General features: G+C 36.0%; 2 protein-coding genes across 2 annotated transcripts in view; both read right to left on the bottom strand.

The window, feature by feature from the left end:
- LOC111089154 (tumor protein p63-regulated gene 1-like protein) overlaps positions 1 to 9791 on the bottom strand; it is a 15356-nt gene extending 5565 nt beyond the window's left edge. The window contains exons 1-3 of the mRNA XM_022401086.1: positions 9781 to 9791; positions 8604 to 8780; positions 148 to 246 (exon numbers count right to left, since the gene is read on the bottom strand). Coding sequence (XP_022256794.1) covers positions 148 to 246; positions 8604 to 8780; positions 9781 to 9791 — 287 coding nt within the window. The remainder of the gene's footprint in view (positions 1 to 147; positions 247 to 8603; positions 8781 to 9780) is intronic.
- Positions 9792 to 17620: 7829 nt separating this feature from the next.
- LOC111089156 overlaps positions 17621 to 20709 on the bottom strand; it is a 25854-nt gene continuing 22765 nt past the window's right edge. Inside the window, exons 3-4 of the mRNA XM_022401088.1 lie at positions 19281 to 19341; positions 17621 to 17721 (exon numbers count right to left, since the gene is read on the bottom strand). Of these exons, the coding sequence (XP_022256796.1) occupies positions 17621 to 17721; positions 19281 to 19341 (162 nt within the window). The remainder of the gene's footprint in view (positions 17722 to 19280; positions 19342 to 20709) is intronic.

The following is a 20709-nucleotide window of genomic DNA, read 5'->3' as shown; positions in this document are numbered from 1 at the left end:
AAGTAATAATAATAGTATATATATATATATATATATATATATATATATATATATATCTGAATAACCTAGAAGAAAACTATGGTTTATACAGTGCTGTTATACCAAATCATCATGATGTTTAAATAAATTTACAGCACATTTCCACACCTGAACATATCTGTAGTTGCCTGGCTTTCAGCTTGTAGCGAAGATCGGAAATGATGACTGAATCTGTCACGCAGGTAGTCAACTGCCTTGTTTATCTTCCTATAGGAGGCAACCACAGATTGACAGAGAAAGGGAACCATTACAATGTAAACATGAGCAGTTGCTTACTAGTTTGCCATGAAATTATATTTACAAAATACTCCTATTTTCTTAAAATATAAACAACAGAAAGAATTACTATTACACAACAGGGGATAAATGTGAAGATTTTAGGAAATGATAAGACTGTTTTTTATTCAAATATATCCATGCGGTTAAAATGAGACCATGCCGATGCATTTACGATATATTATACAGCAAGAAGAGAGCAAAACAGTTTACTCTAACACTTCTTACAGAAACATAACTAACAACAAGAGACTGTAGTAGATTTATGTGAACTACATAAAGTGAAAAAACAATGAATCATTCAGCCCTTTAATCCAACACTATATGAATCAAATCTGATGCCTACTTTGATATATCTCTTAAGAGACTTACATGGAGACTTCTTCCACAATCTACTACAAAATGATTCAACCATGGTGCTTGTTCTGCAATCCAACATCAAATGATCTAACCATACTGCCTCTTTAAGGCTATTGTTATTTTTTAATCCAAACCTAAATAGGTCAGTCATGGCATTTACTTTCTGACCTAACATCAAATGTGTTAGTCACTGTACTTATTGATTACATCAATGTTGAATGAGTTCACTAACAGTGCTTGTTCTTTGATCTAAACTTCCAAGTTATGGTAGTTATTCATTAAATAACATTGAATGAGTTCAGTAACAGTGCTTGTTTTTTTTTATCTAAAGTTACCAGTCATGGTAACTTTCATTACATCAACACTGAATAAGCCAGTAACAGTGCTTGTTTTTTTATCTAAAGTTACCAGTCATGGTAACTTTCATTACATCAACACTGAATAAGCCAGTAACAGTGCTTGTTTTTTTATCTAAAGTTACCAGTCATGGTAACTATTCAATACATCAACACTGAATAAACTAGTAACAGTGCTTGTTTTTTTATCTAAAGTTACCAGTCATGGTACTTGTTCAGTACATAAACGTTGAATGACTAAGTAATTATGCTTATTGTTTTATCCAACACTAAATTTATCAGCCATGACGCTTATTCTATGATTTTATATTAAATTATATGTTCATGGTTAGAGCTGGGAAGTTCTGTTGAATATCAATGTAATCGTTGCTCTGAACTTTTCAATTATAAACTAATGGAATAATCAAGTTAGTGTTTCCAATTATTTCATCAACTGATTAACCCTATTTGTACATTGCAGTGGGGGGTGGGGGGGGTGTATGTCAGAATATCATAATCTTCTTTCACAGTTATATTCACAATTTCACTAAATAACTTTATTATTAATGAATGCAAATAAGTGTTAATAACATAAAACTTAGTTTATTATTCAATGTTTTATATTATTAAAGTTTTAATTTCTTAATGTTGAAAGGAAATAGTTATATAAATAATTAATCTTACTTCCGTGTTTCAAGTGACACATTTACCCTCCGATTATCATATATTTTATTTTCTCCATTCCTTTCTCAGGCCATAAAAGAGGGTAACCAATCAGAAACTCAAACTATAGATATTGAGAGGTCTTAATACAAAATCTAAGTTCATATCTTCTCGAATTAAAATATAAATAAATATGTGACACCCGCCACTGAGACTCCTCCCATCTTGTTACAGTTTTGAACAAATCTAACTATACAACATACCCTTCCTTTATAGACATGTTTACGACTAACAGAAAGGTAATTCCTCTATAAGAATCTGCTAAATATTATTTCTTTTTACTGTACAATTCTATAGTTCACTTCATATATATTTCATCTTTTGTATGTGTGATCATTATTGCTGAGTGTCAAACAGGTGAAACTCTTAAACACATTTGTAGCTTACTCGGAAAGCCAGTTAAATTAGAGAAGTTTTAGGACATTTTAGTTTTTGTAATTGATAATGTCTTGTGTTCTAAATTCTATATTTAAAATAGTTTGGACCATCAAAATCATACCAAAAAACAGACCTAAAGTGCCCACGCTGCCCAATACCCACCTCGGATTGAAGTTTATACAGACTGGGTCTAGTCCAATGTTGTGAGCCTTGAACTGGAACTTACATAACCCAGGCCAAGGATGCCCTTTGTCCACCTTTGGAAGGAGCATACACAACCTGAGCTTAGTCCGATGCTGCCCACCTTGAGTTGGAGCTTACACAATATGGGCCTAGTCCCATGCTTCCCACCTTGAGTTGGAGCTTACACAATATGGGCCTAGTCCCATGCTTCCCACCTTGAGTTGGAGCTTACACAATATGGGCCTAGTCCCATGCTTCCCACCTTGAGTTGGAGCATACACAACCTGGGCCTAGTCTCATGCATCCCACCTTGAGTTGGAGCATACACAACCTGGGCCTAGTCTCATGCATCCCACCTTGAGTTGGAGCATACAGAACCTAGGCCCATGCTAGTCACATTGGGTTGCAGCTTTATAAAGTTCATCTCACTCCAGGAGAACAAAATGGGTGGTCTAAGACCTGACGTAAAGATACATCTTCAATACTTGTTGTAAGCATGGCACTTTCAGCAATCCAGATCTGAGTTCAGACCATAAAGAAATTAAAAACATGCAAACTTGGAAGATACCCAAAAGATATACTAGACTTTATTATCAACCACATCTAAACTGAAAGATCCGTCTAATATTTGTAACCCTTCCTTTAGTACACGTATTCTGATCTAAACCAACAATACTTTCCTATCCAAAATTAAAATATGTGATTAAAATCGGTGGAAATAAGGACGAGTGACTGACAAGACACAGAATGTTTAGCAGAAAATAAACATAAAAAAAACGAAAGTGCAATGCAAGGAATTTTTCCAAATTTTGATCTACATGATACAGTATACAGCTTCAGCCCGAAGTATAACCAAGTAGCATATCTGGTGACAGAAAATTTGGAAAATTATCCCAAGAAAATCAATACCAAGAGGAACACCATCAACAAGATAATATCTATACAGTCAAAACTAGGAAAGATGGAAATCAATGTTCTCTTAATTTTTTCAATCCATGTGCAGAATGAAGTTTTTTTCAAGGCAATGTGGGCTACCTGTTTTTTTTTAGGGAGGGAGGGGATATTTTTAGACCATCAACCCTATTGGATCATTAGGCCATTTTGCAATGCAACTAGTTGGTTTTTTTGGGCTCTAGGCCTATTGACTACCAGGGTCATTAAAGCCATCAAGGTGTTGATATTCCTCACTCTCACCGAGGATGTGCGTAGCTGGATTAATGAAGTGCGCGGCACCTGATTGGTTGTTGTTGGGTTTTTTGGGCTCTATGCCTATTGACTACCAGGGTCATTAAAGCCATCAAGGTGTTGATATTCCTCACTCTCACCGAGGATGTGCGTAGCTGGATTAATGAAGTGCGCGGCACCTGATTGGTTGTTGTGTGCCTCGCAGCTTAGAGGGAACACTGGATGGAAAAGTTATTCTCTCTCTCTCTTTAGCAGGTACCATGTCTGTGCAGAATGTTAGAGATTGTGTCCTTCCATAGATTCTTATCTTTTGTTGTTTGCAATATTTTTCCTATTGGCAAGGTCTAAAAATGTTCAAGTTCCAGTAATACAGCCCTTCCTGGTCCTCATCAGGATCTGAACAATGGTGAGATAGAACAACGAGAGGGGAACCAGGTAACTAAACACGATGGCTGGAAGAACCTTTGTGTATACCTAGCTGATATTAACATCTGTAAGTAAATCATGGTGACAGAAATAACTTTTGTGTTTAACCCTATCACCATGGGTATTCTTTACTGTGTATGACACAAAGTTTTAGTGTCCTACATTAAAAATTTTATTAAACTATTTTTTGTTCATGTTATACCAATTACTATAGAATAAAATCTTAGCTAATAATCCATATGTTAATAGTATACAAGTTCTTCATTCTACAAGGCAATATTTAAAAAAATCTTGAATTTCCCCTATTGTGACACATGTGACACATTTTCTCTAGGTATCTTCTCTTCTCTGTTTTATCCATCACCCCTCCAGTAACTATGAAATTAAATGTAAATTACTCACTATAAAATCGTCATTACTCAGACAAACCATAATTTTTATAGTCTTCAATATTGTTTGGTTACAGAGCTATCAAGTAGAAAATCAGACCCCTCCTACCACATCCTCTCTTTCAGGATTTTTTAATAGTTCTATCTTATGTATAATTAAATGTTACCTATAATCAATAGAAAGTCAAGGTTTTCATCTATCACATGACGTATTATATTACATTGTGTTCTGAATAGCATATTGTTGATTTCACTCACAGTACAAAATTAGTTCCCATGGGAATGTTAACGACTGGCTTGGATGAATTTGTAACGGCTCTTGTTGCGTAGTTAGAAAGCCAGAAACATTTTGAGAGTTAGGGGAAATTGTTTACTTTTGGTGTGGTATTATTCTATGTTCTTTGGTGCATTATTTAATTAAATAGAAATTATTTAGTGCATTACTACCATTAGTATAAAAAAAAGAAGACACAAAAAAGGCAAAAATGTCATTAATGGTAAAATAATAAACTAACGGATGATGTGTATAACCCAATAAGTCAGAGAAGAAGTCTTAAGGGAAGAAAAAACATTGCCATTGGACTTGAAAAGGATCAGTAGAACTGAGATATCAATGAACAGCCAATGTAGAACAAAGGAGATGAATTGGAAAAATCATACAGAAAAGAAAGGAAAGGGAGACTGATTGGAGAAAACGTCCAATTGCCCTCTTGAGCAGCCCGAAACATCAGGGAATAATATTAACCTGTCCCTTTGGTAAAGTGTGTGAGAGGTTTGCAAGGCAAAAATGTCACAAGTGAGAAGGAGAAGAAACTATGTCTTAAGATAAAAATCATAGAAAGAACAGATGGTCAACAATTTGAACAGGGAACATATGAGAGCTCCAAGAACTGTTCCAGTCTGGAAGATGAACCAGATGAGGAGAATAATTACTTAAGAAGGTCATGTACAAAACTATCCCATAACTGGTAAAAGTAGAAATGGGGAGAAGTTTAAGAGGAGAATATGTATATATAAAAAAAGAGAGATTAAACCAATCCAAGTTTAAAGCATTCACTGCCAGAGTTGCAGAGTCTTCGATTTGAAATCAAAGGAGTGGAAACTAGACGTTAACAAGGACTGGAAAAGCAGCAAAGAAAGGACAAACAAAATGGAGTCTTTAGAGACCACATCATGGGAAAGATCCAAACAAAATAGTTGGTCCTGTACACATGTATAAGCTCCTAATATATGATAGACTGACAACCAAATCTGGTAATAATGGACCCAAAAAAGAAAGTCTAGAGCAAGGAAAATAGGTGTCTTAAGAGCAAGTGCCTCTCTGTCTGTGGATGGAAAAACAACAGAGAAGGTGTCTAAATGGATCATTAACCAGAAGATAATGGCAAATTCCTTGAGCAGTTAACATCTCAAAGATGTTGATATAGAGAAACTGTTCCTCTGGAGACCAGGGGATGTATATGGTTGCATATTAGAAGAACAAGGGATTCAAAAGAAGACAGGGTCCTCAAAAAAAAAAAAAGAGACAAATCCAATTGGTATCAGAAGTTTAATGTCTCAAAAATGTAGAGGTGAAGGCTAAGCCCACTCCCACATATGAATTGATAAAGAAACCCCAAGTGAATGAGATACTGGGTGGGGGTCAAGATTGAATTGGACAGCTGAAGTGGACCTGACTGAAAACATACAGTGTCATAACCAACCCAAAGGGAAGAGATGTGAATAGAATATTCCACCATTATGTATGAACTGAAGGAAGATTAAGATGGGAAAACATATTAGGATGTAGAAAATACATCAATCCTGGTCATCCATATCCTGGGAAGATACTCTCCTCAATGTGTGTGAACCTGTCCACCTTGAACTGAGAAAAACCAAAGTTGGTTCAAGTAGAAGAGATTATGTTTTTGTGGAAACGACAAAAATATACGAGCATGACTCCAGACTGAGGTCGAGAAATTTTTCTATGGCATTCTAATGAAACAAGGTGGAGAGTGGAAGACCAAAAAAACCACTGAGAAAGCACATGAGTAATCCAGAAGTCTGCAGCAAAGTGGTTCCACATGTATACAAAATGGGAGAGCTCAGCTCCAATCAGATTGGAGCCAAGAGGTAGGTCCACAAATAAGTCACTTCTGAAGGCTTTAGAGGAAGATAAACCTGGTGGTCCCTTGGTCCAAAAAAGCATGAAAGCAGTGAGAAGAGATGACTACTGACAAGATGTATCAATTAAAGATTTCAAAGTAAAAGAAAAACCTCCAAAAACTCATCACAAAGTTTACAAAGTGAAAGAGCAAAGCTCCCACCAGACTGGAGCCAAAATGTAGCTCCAGGAAAACGTCACCTTCAAGACCCGCAACAGCCAGCCCACAGAGAGTAGGAATTTTAGATAATAACAAGAGGACTAGGAATAGAAAAGGAGTGACCCTACAAGCCTGTAAAGGACAACAAACTTGGTGGCCCTCTGGTCCAAAAAAAAAGCAAGAAACTAAAGTGAGCAGAGATGACCCACTGACAAGCTGTATCAGATTAAGATTTCAGAGTAAAAAAACATCTACAAAAAACTCATCATAACATAAGGGTGCAACAGTCCCCAAGAGACCTCTATGAAAGGAGAAAATGTCAAAAAATAAAGCATCTTAATGAAGTACATCCCAGAAACAAAGAAATAAAGTGAACTTGGATGAAATGGAAGAAGAAAAATTGATGACATCACGAGAAACAGGTAAGTGCAAGTTTCTCCAGAAAGCTGGAGTCATGATGTAAAGGCTCAGGAGTGTCAGAACCTCACGAGTTAGCAGAAATGTGGAAACATCAAGTGGTGATCTAGACAATCCAAACAACTATTATTTTTATTTATTTTTTGTTAGAAAAGTTGACCTGGTATATGTATGGTACATAGGTCTAGGTCACTGGTGTAATGACAAAGTTGAAACACATTCAACAAAACCCATATGCTGGTTTAAAACAACAGGTAAACATACTATCAAAGAAACCTTATCACAGACATTGGAACACATCCCAAAATTACAAATTTGAATAAAAAGAAAAATCAAATTGAAGATAATTCAAAATCAAAGTTCTCAATTTGGTAGTGTTATGACAGCAGAAGTCACGTTACGCTGCTGGCGCATTTCGCGCTGGTAGCGTGCGTGAAATTTCTTGAATGATCAGGGAGGCCCGAGTGTATTCGAGACGCCCCCTTCTTTACTATATAATCCTGGCAGAGAAAGCCTGCAGGAATGAATGAAGAGATTTCCAGGTAATTTATGATTCTGTTTCGAGCTAGTGTGTGAAGTTATCGAGATTGTTAATTGCTGTGATTTATACCGTGTATTATAGAAGTTGTTAAGTTTAAACTGATGAGAAACATACTGACTGTGGAATTACTGTGTACTAAAGTTTGTATTGAGAAAGAATAAACTGGGTTAATCAAGAAAGGACTTGTATCGCCGAAGTTTCTCGGGAAGAATTTATACCAGAAATTAACAAACAAGCAGATACGTAACAGTAGTATTACATTTGTCTTTACTTTAAGTTCTTATAATTAATTGTGATCACCAGTACAATATATAATAAGTTGTAGCTTTGTATATATATATAAAAAAAAAAAATGATGATAAAGCATTGTTATGAATCTATTAAATGTTTATAAACTGGGAATGCATTGATTTTATTAAATGCTATTGAAAGAACCTGACTTGTATACAGTGGCATCAGGTTTTGTAGCAAACTGTGTACTCTATTCATGCAGTTAAAGATACAAAATCTGCTCTCTAAAAACAGCAAATGCTGAAAATCATTTTTTCTCTTTCTAAATACCTTAATGGGGGATTTTTCTCCACACAAGGTGGAAAACCTCAAATATTTCCCACTCTTATATATATCCTAGGTTGTTCCCTAGCAGTGGAGATAAACTTTATTTCAGCTTTCAGTTTCCATTTAAACTCACCAAGAATATCATCTACAAATGACCTAACACTAAGACTGTCAGTCTTACAAACTCAGCTAACAATTTCTACAAAATTCAATCAAAATGATGCCTGAATAACCCAACACTAAAAAATTCTAGTTTCTAGGACATAGGTATAACTTGGTGTGCCACTTACATGTCTCCCAATGAGTGTAATAATAATAAGAAAAATTCCTTTGTCCCTGAAGTTAAGCTTTTTGCATGTAAAAACATTTAGATTCAGAAGCAAATATAAGAATGGAATTATTAAGGTACTTACGGCATGAAAGAACTTTCAGGGTATTTAATCTTCCCAGTAATGACACCATATAAGGATGGAATTATTGAGGTACTTACGGCATGAAAGAATTTTCAGGGTATTTAATCTTCCCAGTAATGACACCATCAAGCTGTTTAAGAGAAACTCGACAATAGTCCAGCAGGCGAAGAGCAATGAAATCGTATTTCAAACAAATGATGCTGTGTTCAGTCAGGAAAATCAAACGTTCCTTCTCACTGTCCCAGTGATCAATTCTATAAATAGAGATAAAATGACATTTGACTGAAATGTCCTTGTTAGTTTGTGGAGAGAAAAGATAATTTGCCGTTGGTTTCAGCAAATTATTATTTTGCGTAATTTAGTAACACAGGGTTCTTTAACTGAGTGGCCATAAGAGACAACCAAGTGGCCTGCCATCAATAGGCAAAAAGTTATAAAACAAAATAACTAAAATAAATATGGGAAAAAAAAACAGTAACAATGTAAATTAATTTGAAATTAAGATGCGTGTTTTATTTGTGTATCTTGCAGAGCAATGTGCACATGATGGTACCCCGTTCTTTATTAACATTATTTTATATAATATTTCATTTGTTTCTTAAAAATGTGCAGAGTAGAATGCTTCTAGACTGCCTGTTTTTAACTTTTCTCAATTTGCCCCCACCCCCAGAAATAGTTGAAAGAGTCCTGTAGTATGGTATCTAACAGTAAACAGAAAATGTAAAAAGTACTGTTCAAAAATCAGCTTTTAGTTTTTGGTTTTTAAATGCATCAAACTGTTTTATTAGTGAAATGTAAAATATCCAACCAATTTAATATTAACACAGTTGTGGCTAACTACTGTTGAAACTTATTTATGTGCTAAGATAAATAATTTCATTTGACTAAATCTCCGTCTACCTACTTTGGCAATCTATCAATGGAAATGGACTACATATCATCAGTGGTGTCTGAGGAGAGCCTTCAACCCACTTCATCCAACAGTTTCCATTTTATCATGTTTTTTGGCATAGATTTTTGAGAGACATTTGGCTTCTTCTACCATTGCATTATATAAAGTATTCTAAGCTGCTACGTTTCTATATTATAAGTATAGGAAGGTTTTGACTCTCCTGTGATTTCTCATCTCTTACGATCTTTTCATATTCTTCAACCCAAACGACCTTTTCAGTTGCCTAATTGAGACTTTTGGGTTGTTTTACATGCATTATCATGTCATTCCCTCGAACCTATGACCCCTGTTCATTATATTACCTTTCTCTCATGGTATATTTTTTTATTATTGTTAGCTCCCGGATGCTGCCATTCTGATTTATTTGCCATCCATATTCAGCAGGCTCTCTATCATTCCACCTATATTTTGCTCTATCCCAAAAATTCTTGCTGCCAGATAAGAAAATAAATCTGTTTCTTCTATTCATTTACCAGACATTTCTCATCTTTACAGATATTAATTGATATAACATAGTAGTTTGATAAAATTTTGAATGTAAGACACTAAAACTTTGTGTTGTGCACAGTAAAGGATACCTGTTGTGAGAGGGTTAACATTGTACAATGTAAAATCATCAGTTACCTGTATTCAACCCTACATACAGTGCATTAAATAATTTATTTGCAGGTTTTCATAATGTAAACATTTGAGAATTGACTTGGTTAATATTTTATTCAACAGCAGTTTTATGATGATTTTTTTTTGTTGCTTCTGAGATTATATTTTTATTGATTACCTTTACAAGTTATTAATTTGATTACCTTTACAAGTTATTAATTTGATTACCTTTACAAGTTATTAATTTGATTACCTTTACAATTTGTTAATTTGATTACCTTTACAAGTTATTCATTTCCATTCAACTCTTGCATGTTGCTGTATTATAAAATTTTTATTTATTCTGTAATTCACCTACTCTTTCCTTTCAGGATGGAATGTTAGAAAAGGCAGTGGAGCAATGCCGTCCAGTTTTACTTCATAACCTAGATGGAGAATTGAAGGGTGTATGGTTACTGACTGAGTTAGTTTCATCATTTATCGTGTCTATATATAGATGTATATTCCTTACTTTCCGTCAGTCTTTTTTACATATGGCATTTAGTAATTTTGTTTAGTAGAATCAGTGCTTGAGATAGCTAGCATATCTGTGTAAAATATGTATTATTTATTTTACACATTAGTTACAGATGTATTATCCCTGATACACTACAGTATGAATTTGTATGCCTACTGGTTGCACACTGTGAAAATGACTATTTTTTACACATTTACGTTGGTCTTACTCTTACGTTAATACCATCGATTTTCCGAACAACATTAGGACCACGGGGTTGGGTCGCACCCCACTCAGAAAAAATAGATAATAACTAAAATATGTCTATGTATATTTGTAAGTTGAGTATCTTATGACCAGTTTCATAGCATTTTGCTTATTTTTAAAGTATGGGTTGTGTTAATAGAGTAATAATGAAATTATTACAAAAAAAAATTTTCATATTTTATTTAACAAACAAAAAACATCATTCCAAAAATAAAGTAAATATGTTTTTAACGAAACATCTTCATAAGAGTTATTTTGAATAAAAAAACATCATTAGTTTATTAGCATCAGTGAAAATGCCTAATATTCTCACTTTCCATCCTCAATGTGAAAAAGAAAACATAAATAATTTGAAATTTCTTTAAAAAAAACATTACTGAGGAAAAAGTTCCTTCATATTTGGGATAAGTTAGCTCTATAAATACTAATTGAATCAAGAAAACAAAGAAATAAAGATATCCCAGAAATGCACCTTGATTTAGTACCATGGGGTATTTGTGTGCTGGAGCGAATACAAAACGTATTGCTTTCAACGTGGCTGAGGTAGAAATGGGAGGAACTAGGTGTGCACTCTATCAGAGTATTTGGGGAAGGTACCATGAACAACAACTGTCTCAGTGCTACAGTCACTCTATCAGAGTATTTGAGGAAGGTACCATAAATGACAACTGCCTCAGTGCTACAGTTTCTTTGTGACGATGTTAACAAACATACTTGGGGTTTGAAAACATCCCATGTGGCTAACGGAGGGTTAAAATGAAAGCAAGCCACAAATAGGAGTGTAACAATACATCAAACTATTGATAGCTTGAGATTATGAATGTCTTGATACCAATATATTGATGGCAAATTTTAGAATTTATAACAATTGCCAAAAGTACACTTAAATCTTTTTATAATTAAGAATAGGAACAATATATAAAATGTACAATAAAAATGTTAATAAGGCCACTGGCCCAAATTAAAAGACTGTTTTGGTAGTTGTATGCTACCATCGTGTGGTACTTTAAACTTATGTCATGTGCCAGGGGTCATGAATTTGGTAACAGATCAGCTTTCACAGCTCCATCGGATTCTTCCAACAGAATGGATGTTACATCAATGGATTTGCTTTCAGTTCGGATCACCATTGATCGACGCCTTTGCAACCTATTGAAATGCTCGCCTACAGATGTTCTGGTCTCCAGTTCTATGTCCACAAGCTTTCAGTCAAGACTGGATGGGGTTACATTTGTGCCTTTCCTCCTATTCGTCTCTTCAGTTCGGTTCTCTTGATAGCACCTTTTTGGCCTGCTCAGACATGGTTTCCTCTTCTGCGGTTGCTCCAGAAATCTTCACTTCTACCAGTACCTCTTCGCCCAAGCTTCATGCATGAAAGTTATGAGGTCCTTTGCCCGTCATAAGGGTCTAACTTCTAAAGTTTCCATTCGACCAAAAGATGGATGTTGTGAGAATGATCCCAATAAAGAAGGTCTGAAAACAAAGATCTTGAGAATGAGTGCTTCCCTGGTGAGAAAAATATGAGAGTTGTCTAAATGAATCATGACAATTTTTCAGTGCAAGAGAAGAAGACCTTGAATTATCACTCAATGTACCGCAAGAAGATCGATAATGTTGACATGCAGTGTAGTCTGTCCAAATACCCTGGAATTCCTGCCCCTGAAGAAAAGCACCTCAGCCGAGAAAAGATGGATTTCTGGACAAGAAGGTGGTATTTGATCCCCAATAGTCATGTTGTTCTTGTCTAGTCACCACTTGAGATCTGCAAAAGTGTTCTCAAGCAAAGAGACTATCTGGTTCAGTGAATTGATATGCATGTGAAGTGACCATTGAAGGGATCTCACATGGGCCCAACCGAATGGCAGGAGGGATTTTAGGGAAGCCCAAATCCCCAAAACAGACAGAACCATCCATGCAGTGGGAAAAGGTGACATAAGCAAATGCCTGACAATCCCTTCCATATGTGAAGTCTGAGGAGAGAAGGATGAGCCCGACACAAATATGTGTTGAAAAACACCCCAAGATGGACCAGGTATTGAGTTGATGAGACAATGGAGTTTCCAACTTGATAATGAAGCCCACATTTCTGGCTTCTGAAAGGAGAATCTGGGTATGTAGTTTGGCTACATGAAGGGTCGATGCCAAAAGAAGCCAATCGTCCATATAGTGATGTGTGCACAGATGCAGAAAATGGAGATGCAGAAAACATATGGTGATAAAGCAAGTCCAAATGGGAGAGCTCGGAACTGCAACGTCTGTTCCTCGTGCACAAAAATGTAGAAATCAATGAGAAGACTCTGCTATGGGGATGTGAAGATAGTTGTCTATAACATCAAACTTAGTCATCCAATGAAGTGCCATCAAAGTTGAGGAAAAGATTCCATGGTGAAACGAGGAGGCTGTAGGAAGTGATTGAGTTGATACAGATCAATGATAGGACACCAATTTCCAGTTTTCTTGAGCATCAGAAATAGACGAGAATAGATTCCTGGATGAATGGGATCGTCCTTCTCAATGGCTCGTTTGTTGAACAACCCCTGAATGGCCATGGAATGAATGTCTGCACATCCAAAGTCTGAAGGAGGAGAAAAGACAAACAGATGGGAGGAAAATGGAGGGGGATAAGTAAATTGAATCTTGAACTGCAAATCCATCATTCAGTGAACCCAAGGATAGATGTAACCATTTTACCCGACCTGTCCAAAGATCCCTGAGAATATGGACAGAATTGATTTTGTGAACCAATAGGAAAAGGTGTCGAAGGTGGGGGCCATGAGACACGAATGGTCAACCCTCCAGAAGTACCTGCTGGAGTAGAAAAAAGGCGAGCAGCCAATGATGAAGAAAAAGACTGCAAACATGGCATATCAATTTGGGCTTCTAAAGTTTCCTCCAGCAAACGAGTAAGTCCAAAGAGTCATAGTGGTAAACAGTAAGGGTCCCACTTCATTGTCAAATTGATGAGAAGAGCATTGATATGCTTCAGGCAAAAGGTGATGGGAAGAGAAGTATCTCAATACAGTAGTAAGAGGCAAATGAATCCATGAAAATTGAGAGCTGTTAAGAGTGATAACAGGTTCTAACCTGGAATCCCATAGATTCAACAACAGATCCAACCATTGAGTGTCCAAATATACATCATCCTGACAATGATAAGCCAGGGCATGTTGTTCTGATAAACAAGGGAGGCAAGGCATAGTCACACTCTCTCGTAATTGCATTGTAAACCTCCCTGCATGCACATCAATATGAGGGGAAGGAGGAAGAACTAAGTAATTCCCCCCCCCCCAAGATCTATCAGAAAACAAGGCAGGGTAGACTCAAAAGCAATGGGGTAAGTCCCAAAAACTTCACAAACTCACATAATTAACTGCAGAAAAGGGGCAGCAGTTGGCTGATCAGATGAGCCCTCAGTAGAGGCAGTCCTAGTGAAAGGAGGAGCAGGAAACAGTGTTTAAATTCTCACCAGGTTCATGATGAAAAGCCAACTCAGAATCTTCTGTGGAGACACCCGTGGGCCACATGAAGGACTCCACCTCACCCCAAATCAGGTCACAGACAGCCTCCACAGAGTCGATCCCCCCTCCCTGACTGCAGACTACCACCAGACAATAAAGGAGGAATGTCAGAAATCATTACATGGGAATTCATACCCACATTTTTTTTTATAATCACAGCAGAAAACCAACAAAATATTAGCAACAGGGAAAAAACAAAAAGCTGGTGTGAAGTTTTGCAAATTAGATATTGCCGAGGGCAGTCGAGTGGAGCAAGCGAACACAATGTTAGATGGCAAAGATGGAGATCAAGAAATAGCTATAAGTGTCAGTACAGGTATGTATGTTTTGGAATTAGTATTACCTAGTACATCATAATTCAAAGTTTTATATTATCTATTCCTTTATTTCAAAAGAAAATTCTAAAACAATAATTAAAATTTCAGTTTTGTTGTCACGTGACAGGCTTGTGGTTAAAAATATCTATGCTTTAGTTTCTTATATTTCAGCTATACTGAGTTTAATGTACGTGTTTTGTTTAAAAAAACTATGTACACATATAAGGCTTAGTTATGACACAACTTGCTTCAAATTCCGTGAGCAGACTTTGAAGAAGAAAGCTGAAGATCTCCTCTCTGATAGTAGCCATGTCCTCTTTCTAAGGAAAGAGCTGATTTTAAAGTATAATTTCTCAAGGTTATCTTGAAAATGTTGTGGATTATGTGTCCACAACAATTCAAACCACCAAATACACTGTTGGAGGCCATCATCTCCTAACACATAGCTTTTTTTTTCCTTGTATTATAGATAGTAGTTTGATAGACAGTTAAAATGCATTTAGGTCTCACATATAAATTTTACCTAATTAGATTTTAGTTGTGTTTTAAAGTTCATATCTGAAAGGTTTAATGATTTGTTTAGTATAACCAAAACTTGGCCTTGCTCCGCGAGGCTTACGTAACTAAGTAAGACAAAAAACATTTTTTCCAGAGGCTAAAGTATCTCTGCTGATGATACAATTATATCATTGGATGGGCATCCATTGGCATGTGTCAACATAAATAATGAATGGTAAAGAACAGAAAAATAAAATAAAAATAAACTATAAATGAAACGGTAAAGACATGAAATTACATGAAAGAAGATATTTTAAAATTATGCGATAAATAGTTAAAGGTATGTACATATTTCCATTTCTTAATTCTGAGCATTTCATTACACTGTACACTAATGATAATAGCTACACTTAATAATATGGTAGAGAAAATTAAAAAATAAAATATGAACATTTACCTCAAAAACAAACTTGATTTTCATTTAGGAGATTTTACAGGTTATGCAAATAAAATTTGAAAACTGTAAAATAAAAAAAAAAATATTTTTATACTAAAGATGAAAATCACCTTGCACTTGAAGTAATCTGAATGCAAATAAACAACAAATTTTCTAGTAGAAGTAGTAGAAAAATTCAAAATGAAATATTTTATTTTTCTGGAACTATATACCCTAAGGAAAGTTCTTGTCATATTTCAAACAAGTTCATCCACAAGTTTTATTTTTGGAACAAAATATGATGAGAATGACGTTAGATACTTACAATGTAAGTACCCAGTAGTCCTAGGATTAAGAGAAGGCCAGCACTAGGTTTTAAACTAGGCATGGAGGATAAGCAGGAATCCTCTACCTGCTTTACTCATGATAGTCCAGCACTGGGTACGATCTGGATCAGGCCTTGTTTAAGATAAAGATCACCACAAGGATATTTTGATTGGTCTTATGGAACACCCTAACTCATGGGTGACCACTAAATTAGGCTAGGACGGCCCTCACTGTGTAGATTTAGTATAAGTTTATCCTGGCAGACAACACTTGCCACTGAGCAAGATCCTGTGAAGTATGAGAGGGCCTTAGATAAACATGGTAAAAAAGAAAAATGTACTCAGTCAGAGATAGTATGAGTTGTGGAGAATAGCAACCATAGGCAGTCCATAACCTGACGAAGAAGGAATAGCCAAATGACATAGTATGCGACAAAGGTTTGAAGGGCCATCCACATGTCAGCCCAAACAACTTCCTCCAACGGATGAAGGAAGTGAACAGCCAGAGTGAGATGGTAATGGGAAAAAGAGATCAGGAGAGAATAAAGGGTTTCACAGAAAGAAGAGACAGAACTGGAAACCACAGGCCAAATAAAATCAGACCACATGGACAAGACAGAAGCAATCAGGCCGTAAGAGAATAAAGATGGGAAATGAAAGGGAGAGATATAGGTGTGAAGGCACTATTGCTCACAAACACAGCAGTCATTTTAAAGGGAAAAGTGTGATCCAGATAAAAAAGAAATAAGAGCAATGAAACAGAAAGCGAGAAGAATCAATGGCATACAAGTCATAACTTCAACTACCACAGGTGAAAAGGAAGAGAAATTAGATTTTAGGGGAGAGATGGTATAAGGAACAGGAAGACAAAGGAAGGAAGTGTAAGGGCATGGTAAGCAACATTAAGATCCCAGACAAGGATGGCAAAGGAGGTGAAAAGAACATAAGAGCTAGTAAGGACCAGGGAAGAAAAAAGGCAATGAAAATGGGAAAACTGGAAAGTAGTAGAGAGAGTCATCTGCTAACCAGCAATAGTTCAAATAGATAAGCCTTTGCTGAAGAGCTATGTGAATAATTCAGGAAGATGGGAAACAGAAGGATGAAAATGGGAAAAAGAATGACAGTGGTCAACAGCAAAAATACACCATTTCTATTGAGCCTCCATGGGAGAGGACAGGTAAACAGAAGTGACTACACAGCCAGATGGAAAAGTATGAGGCTGAAAAAGAAAAATGTGAGAGAGCAGAAGTGGAAGAAGAGGGAGGATGTCAGAAAGAGTGCCATCAGATGGAGAGAACATGAGGGAGGAGATGAGTGGGGGTGGGTGGGGTAAGTATAAAGGAAGAGGTTGGACCAGTCCTTACCGAATATATCCACTTCTAGTGCTGATGGATGTGGAATAAGAGACAAGAACATAGGAGAAACCTGGTGTATTGTAAGTGGCAAAGGCACTGATGTGAGGGATGCCCAGATGAGAGCAAAGCCATTTAAAAACACAAGGACAATCTGCAACAAGATTCAGGGCACTTGGAACATGACAGGCCACAGTATGGACTTGTAAAGAACGAGCCCAGAAGAGAAGGTCAAAGATTAGAAAACAGAGAGAGAATGAGCAAATGAGCACCAGGCAATTAATATTGGATACCACAGTTAAGTTGTCCAAATGGATCATTACCAAACTGCCTCATACAACTGGAGAAAATGATCCAAAGACCAATGAACTGCTAAAAGTTCCAAAAGGTTGATATGGAGGGTTGATTACTTTAGGTTTCATGGACCCAAATTCTAGAAAAAGATGAGTCAGAAAAGCATCACGAAAAATATGAAGATCCAGATGTGAGAGAGAGAGAAAGAGGTACACCCTTACTGTTCCTGTCAAGCTACCAGGTAAAATCATTATATGGGAAAGATGGGTAAGAGAAGACAAAGGATAATGAGAGAGGTTTCATATATCATGCAGAGTCCATTGAAAAAGACACAAGTGGGCACATCCTACGGGAATAAGGAAGCCCAAGTCTACAAATGAGAAAGAACCTTTTGCACAAAAACATAAGGAGAGGACAGAGAAGTGGAAACCAAACTCTCCCTTGTCCATAAAGGAAGTGGATAAGGCCGAGCCTTGCCGAGATGGAGATTGAAGAACACACCCAAGTGAACCAGATATTGAGTGGATGCGAGATGAGAATTCTCCAGCTTGTCTAGCCAACTAGACAAGCTGCCTCCCATAGGAAAAGAGTATGGTCAAAAGAGTCCTGTTGAGATGGAGCCAGTGGTATAGTGCTAAATAAAGAAATTAGAGAACACATTTTGAAAGTGTTACTATCATAGTATTTATTATGTCACCTATACATAAAAACACATATTTCAAAAATATTAGCTGTAAATTGTAATAGTAACTGAAATCTACATTTGAATTCCTGGATAACTTACTAACAGAACTTCCAAACTCTGTCGACATTGTTCCTTGGATTTGGCTACTATTGTTCGTGTATCAGTTGCTGAACGATGACACTTAAACCATTTGCATACATAGTCATCTGGTTTCCAGTTTTGTTTTTTAGTGAAACTTTATTGCAGAGATGTTTGTTCTACACTCACTTTTTAAGGCCACAATATATTCCTTTTTTTGTTTTAGATAAAAGAAAGTTTAATTAAATAAAGAGATTCTTGGGCAACCATAGCCTACAATACCTACATTGAGCCTCGGTTCTCAGAATGTCATTATATAATTTCCCATCCACTTTAATTTCATCCACTTTAAATGCATACAGTAATACAGTCTTCAACCAATGTTGAGGCAAGACGCAAGTGAGCAGGACTGCCAGATTTTTTCTGAATGCCCAATGTTTTTATATCTAAAAATATTTCAACTGCTTATTAAGGGAAGTTTATATATATATATATATATATATGATGGTAGGCATTGTTTAGTAGAAATATATAATTTTGGGAGGCTAAATTTTTTCTTATTTCTACTTTTAACTTCTTTTTAAGGGAAACTGCCTTCCCACAACTGGCTGCAGACAGTGAAAGGCAGTAAGAGTTGAGACATTGTGGGTGTAAGCACTCAACTCTGTATCCTTAATGAATTTTCCACGATTACTGACTGGTTTCTCATCTGCTTTTGGGTGCTATTACCATAGGCAATCTCCATTATGACTTTTGGATAATGACCCGGAAAGTGCAAAATTTCTTTTTTTTCTAAATAGTTCATTATTGTTCTATAGTGCTGATCTTTATCACCTATTGACAGTTGATATAGTAGTTTTGAAGGTGAAAGGTAGCAATATACCATGTACTAAAGCTATTGATTACAGATTCTATATACATTAATGATTACTTACTTGCAGATAATACTTTGTAAACACCGGTTGAACTTGCAGTTCTCTGATGAATAATCTGCCTCTAAGGTGATTAGCAAGAAGGCTAAGTTAGAAATACTTGCAAAACCAAAATGGGCCATATCTATATCACTGGAAACTAAGCATTTATTGGTTACTGTGTAAATATGGTTAAATAGGAAACAGGATGTTCATAGGTCTAATACACTTTTACACCTATACCACTAAATCCCCCCCCCCCCTGAGAGGATAATGAACATTCAAATACCTAACAAATTTATTGGATCAGACTTTGTATACAGCCATATCGTAAATATTTTCTCTCACTTTTATATAGTACTTTAGACAATGCTTGTTGCAAAAACTGTACTACAAATAAGCTAATAAACCCTACTCAACTGTGTGTTTGAGGCTGGGAAAATTCTGGAAATTGTGCCACATGAGCTTATTTGCTATTGATGGTCATGTAAACAGTCTAATGCCAAGATTGGTAATTCATTGCTTTATTTTCGAAAGGTTTCTACTTCGACTGTTAAATAAACAGAGGAAATAGGTGTGAAAAGATTAGAAGTAGAAATTATTAGGAGATTTACTTTGAAATTTCGTGGTCCGTACTGAAAAGTCCCAACAGTACTATCCATTTTGTTTCGTCAAGTTTCTAAATCAGCTGTTAACAATATAATAACAACAGAAAATAAGTGAAAAAAAGTGAGAATTATAATCTCTGCCATAAGTTGTTTGGAACTTTGCTATCAATACTAAAAGAACTACACATTTTATTTTGCATTTTGCAATCATTTCTTTCATTATACTTTGATTACTTGCCTACAACCTGGATAAAAGGGTTAATGATTCATTCTCATCTTTCTTCTAGGGGTGGGCAAAACTTCACAAAGTTACAGATTTGTAAGGTTGGATTTGTTCGAAATAATGATAGGACAGCATTCCGGCTAAAAAAAAAAAGTAAAGGAATGCCATTCCCACACCACTGGATGGAGCTAAAAGAAGCCAGTCATCAGTGACCAAAAGTAATGTTGGGATACTGGGGAGATAGGAATATAAAGATAAGCATTGGAAACATCGACCTTGGTCATTTAAAGCCCTGGAGAAAAAGGCCATTGGAAGTGTACTAGGGAACAGCAAACAGTGAGAAACACTTGATAGCATCCTAGGCCAAAAGGTCTGACAGTCTCAGAAAGATGTTGGTGGGAGACATGATCCTTTAACTCTTTCAGCACAGGCTTCATAACTATTTTGTGCTTGTTATAGCTGTCATGCTATAACTTTTCAATTATGAAGCTTTCATACAAAAAATATCAAATTTTTTTATTAAGTCTGAAGGTTTGTAAAGCAATGTTTTCTCATGTTTTTTTTTTCTTTTCGCATTTTGCCTATCTATCATGCAAAGTAATTTTCATTTTAAGATTAAAAA

The sequence above is a fragment of the Limulus polyphemus genome, unplaced genomic scaffold (genome assembly GCF_000517525.1).
Source record: "Limulus polyphemus unplaced genomic scaffold, Limulus_polyphemus-2.1.2 Scaffold5396, whole genome shotgun sequence".
NCBI classification, from domain to species: domain Eukaryota; kingdom Metazoa; phylum Arthropoda; class Merostomata; order Xiphosura; family Limulidae; genus Limulus; species Limulus polyphemus.
This window is presented reverse-complemented; position numbering and strand designations above follow the sequence as displayed.